At 44.4% G+C, this 4,867-nt stretch overlaps 1 protein-coding gene across 1 annotated transcript; it reads left to right on the forward strand.

Annotated features, from left to right (window-relative positions):
• Window positions 1-291: 291 nt before the first annotated feature.
• On the forward strand, window positions 292-926 carry ATNIH1004_011757 (uncharacterized protein; the record flags this gene model as incomplete). Its single annotated transcript, XM_033576319.1, has 2 exons — window positions 292-700; window positions 787-926. 2 exons carry the CDS (start codon window positions 292-294, stop codon window positions 924-926), a joined length of 549 nt encoding a protein of 182 aa, XP_033420983.1.
• Between the last annotated feature and the right edge of the window lie 3,941 nt (window positions 927-4,867).

A 4,867-nucleotide genomic window follows, 5' to 3' on the forward strand; every position in this document is an offset into this window, starting at 1 on the left:
GGCTACCAACTTAGGTCTTCTAGAGAGCAAGGACAAGCCACTCTATTTAAACTACATTTTGAAATTTAAGGCGCCTTTTGGTTGACCATGGAGCTTCCGAATCTAGAGCTGTGAGTCTTCCGTCCATATCGTACGGTATGACCGAAACAAGGATTGACTTGAACCAGATCCCAATCCCCGGACCTAGAGATGTCTCCAAAAGCTACTGTAAGGATACCCATAGTCTGTTGATAAGTCATCTAATTGGCGGATACCCCAATCTAGGCGTTGGATAGACGGAGAAAAGCAAACATGCTGTCCCAGCGTAAACACCGTGCAAAGCAAAAGGAGGCCCTGGGGGATCTGAAAGACATGATCTGGTCTCTTGCTGCAGATATTCGGGACATGAAGCAGGAAGGTGATTCTAGAATCAAGGACCTTCATAAGACGCTGAATCAACTCCAAGACACAATCCAGGAGACCCAGCAGATGACCACTACGTTGGTCAACACGGTCACCCAGCTTCAGGTTACCCTCGAGAAAGTACACCAGGACATTGCCTCTGACAAAAGAGGCACAGAGGATGTATGGTTGGGGAAAGGAAAAGCCGAGATTTCAATGGCTCGTGACACACCTAGACGAGCGCATCCGCCGCATCCGCCGCATCCGCCCGCACTCAGTGTGATGCCTCCGTACCAGAACTTTCGTTTCAACTCTTATGGTATGCTGCCAGCTACATACAATCGTAGTAACTATCTGTTGTTTATATGGTAATAATGTCGATGCTGACAGGTTCGGCGAATATAGATCCTACACTATTCACACCTATATCAACGCCAATGTCCGCGCAGAATCATGACCCGTCGAATCTTGGGGCACCTATGACTTTTTTGCCAAATACAAAAGCTGTGGTCAAGGTTGACCATCCGGAAGGGAAAGCGCATTAAGGGTCTGCTATATTTTCCTTTCTGTACCTCTCTTTTTTTTGGGATCCTTTCATGTGAGATAGAAGTGGTGTTTTCCGGCTATATAATCCCCCTATATTGGAGGTCGTATTTTCGCCCGTTTAAGATTGATACTATGGACACAGATAGGAGCCAATAAAAGCAGCAAATACTAGGGCCTTCCAGTGCCCCCCACCGCCTTCATCCTGAAGACGGTGATTACATCGCTTATTCCAGTCAAACCTGTTCCTGTCGGACCTTGCTGCATATGAATAAAGGGTGTATCTGTTGAATTCTGAAGGGGGTGGGGGCGCTGGAAAGCACTAACATTGAATTAGGTCTCTGATTCAACTAAACTACCAAAACATCTCGCATTTATAAAGGCGAGGTAAACAAATGAAGAATGCAAACTAACTAATATAGGAAATATACGCGATCCGATGATGTTGGATCATCAACAACATTTGACTGAGAAAGGTGCTGAATAATCAATATTACCATAATTGTCGACACATTATAACTAACTAGTTAACTATTCGCATCTTCTGTCTTCTGACCTGAACTCTCGAAGGTCAGCGATTAGCTCCGCAATATACATGATCCTATCTTCCCTCCCATATAGACACACCCCTTCGTACCATAGCGCACCATTCAGTTACCGACCCCACGCATAACAGAGCTATAGATCAGCCACAGGCCGATCCTTACCTTAAATAGGAAGTAAATGTTATCTATGGAAAGACCAGGATAACAGTATCTATCTAGTGTCTTCAGTGCTCAACCTCAATGTGCTCAACTAAACTAAAGCATTCAGGGGTAGAATGGATTTTCAGATACTTCGCACCGCCTAGTAGGGCGGGTCATATTGTTTTCGTAACAAAAGTATTCAACATTCAAGATCATGGGCGATGGCGTCTTTGTTCTCTATCGAGGCTTTAACGGTGATGTCCTCCTACAATTCAACGTCTTTACAGGAGATCCAACATAATTTTCCGATCAGCCCGTACGTCGCAACGGTGAGATACGCTCTACTATGTGTATTTCTGTTACGGAAACACTATAATCCGCCCGACTTGGCGGTGTGGAGTATCTGACGACCGATTCAACCCCTGAATCCTTTAGATAGTTGAGTACCTAGGTAGGAATGTAAGAGATTCAATTGGTTGAGATATTGTGATTCCTGGTGTTTCCACCGAAGGACATCTACTTCCTAGTTAGGCTAGTTAGCCTGTAACTGATAGAATAGCTCCCTGCGCATCACTTCCCCTGAATTCCACAACAGTTTCTACCTGTCCAATGGTTGCTTGCAGCTGCCTGCGCGAAAATATGAGACTTTCACAGGCTACCTTCTTGATCTTACTCAAAATCGACCACCCTCCTGGTAGGAGGCAAAGATATCAAGTCTTTGACTCAGAGCCAAAATCTGTATACCGACAGACCGGGGGCTGTGATCGACAACTTAGACGAGATCACAGGCCTGAAAGATCGAGTTAGAAATTACCAGCTCGAAAGACTGTTCGCATAAAGCTAGCGTGCGTCTCTTTTTGGACTGCCCTATCTTAACGAAAGGCTGCGCGGTCTCGTAGTCAGCGATAGTTGGACAGGGCCGTCATCCATGGATTATGGTAGCACCTCTGAACCACTTGATACATTTAACGATTTCCAAAGAGTGATGAATAGCGCTAAGAAATTTTCGTAGAACAGGTCATACCACTCGGCGTTTTGTAGAATTATCCTAGCATATGCAAATTTAAAACACCGAAGACAGTTTACCGATGCATCCTTGATCATGAAGATGTTATAACCTATTTGTTGTCAAATAATATGGCCGTTGGTGGATGTTGGAACATCGGGTTATCCCTCTGCTCCGGGTGCCGGTCTGCACTGTCTTAGTCAGCATCTGTTATGTAAATTTATTTAGCCTAGTTCGTAGGTGCGTCCGTACCCCCTGAATCCCAGACTCCTTCATGCTTCCAACAGTGGACCAGAATCATATGACTATATTGGGGTAAAAGTCCCGCGGAGCACACGACGAAATAATCATCAAGAATAACCAAGAAGAATAATCAAGATGAGCACAACCAGCTCAATTCGTTCGAATAAGACCTTTTTGCCAATCGTACTCTATTTCCTCTTCGGGACTAGCCGAATATCTGACATATGTTTTTGTCTAGGAGTGTTGGTGAACAAATTTCTTCTTGTTGCGGAAACACTATAATCCGCCCGACTTGGGGGTGCGCACTGCGGAATATCTGACGATCAATTCAACCCCTGAATCCTTTAGTTAGTTGAGCACCTAAGATTTAGAGTGGAATACCTCAATGAGAATATATGGAACCACTTAGAAGGCTCAGTTGGTTAAGATTCAGCGATTCCTGGTGTTTCCACTGAATGACATATACTTCCTCCTTAGGCTAATGGTTGGCCTGCAGCTGATCTATAGCTCCCTTCGCATCACTTCCCCTGAGTTCCACAACACTTCATTCCGACAAGGGTTATTAAAATTCCATTCCCCATTAAACAACACACTCGGGAAGGCCCAGAGCCCGAAGAACCGCTAGCGACCTTTGAGTGGGCGCAAATGTCATCAGTCGCCGACCGGCTATTGACAAAAAAGACAAATGATTGCCGAAAGAGAGTCTACAGTTGACCCTCTGTACAGACTTCGTAATTATGATAACCTTTCTGAGCCCAGGTGGATGGAAAAGGTGTATGTTCGTGGCTTTGCAAGCACGCTCTATGTAGCGCAGTGTTCGCCAAATACGTGTAAACCAAATATTTGAACTTTACCTGCATCTCAGTGGACGGCGATTAAAACCAGCCGTTAAACTTGACATATTTAAATCTTGCTGCTTTTTGGTCTCTACTGCACAGGTGCGGGCGAATCCGGGGTCACATGGGGGGACCTGTTCTACAGAGGTCCTATATACAGGCGTAGCCTGCGACAATCCAGAAAATAGAAGACATTCTTAAAAGCGGTCTTGAGCGAGTGGGTGCCTCTAGAGGCCAAAGTACTAGTCCTATCATTTTCACTATTATTAGAGAAAAAACTCGGCGGAGGCGACTAAACTCTGGCTTCGAATTTTTATTAATAATAGGTTTTAGAGGGAACTACTGATAGGTTAAGTATTATCAGCCTGTCTTCCCCTTGCCCAGGCGAAAGTCATACGCACCATACAGTACTAATTTAGATGCTCACAACTTGCAAAGTCACAGCACTGACAGAATTCCTGCCACCTTAGCTGCTCATTGTTGCGTCACTGTTGAATGAAATAAGCTCGACTGGGAATAGGTGACAAACATTCCTAACTATCTCATGTTTTTACACGTTATGTTGTGTGGGCAACTGATACTTATATTTATGTAGACAGCCTTAATGTGAATTGGTTATTTTCGCTACACGTTTATTATAAATTTTAAGTACTGTACACTAAAAATAAAGCAAACACGGAGCAAGGCATTAGAAAAGCACACTAGAACGGCTCAAAAAGTATTGGCCGAGGTAAGTCAAAGAAATCCAAAGAAAAAGTATAGTCAAATATCCACGTAGCTATTCCATCACTGGCGTTGAGAGTAGGTATACCGCTCAGTCCAATATTGTAGTATGCGACCCCAGGCCCGCTGTAGGGACGTTGTGAGCTATTAAGGAATATGCCCCCGATCGATGACTTATACGCATGAGATGACGGACGTTCCTGTAGGACTCTCGCTACTACACGCTTTGTACGTTAACTATTAGCCTTGGCGAGTAACATAACAAGCAGGAGCTGCATTTACATGATGATTAAGCCATACATATAGCTAGCGTAAAACAAGAGATGATCTAAAACAGACTCTGCTTCAGACACTTGATTCGTGATGTCTGGGAGATCTATGGGCCATATACTGGTATAGACGTGTAGACAGCAATTTCCTGTTGACCCCTTATCGTAGTAGAGGAAGAT

The sequence above is a fragment of the Aspergillus tanneri genome (assembly GCF_003426965.1).
Source record: "Aspergillus tanneri strain NIH1004 chromosome Unknown AapTan_9_pilon_pilon_pilon, whole genome shotgun sequence".
Lineage (NCBI taxonomy): Eukaryota > Fungi > Ascomycota > Eurotiomycetes > Eurotiales > Aspergillaceae > Aspergillus > Aspergillus tanneri.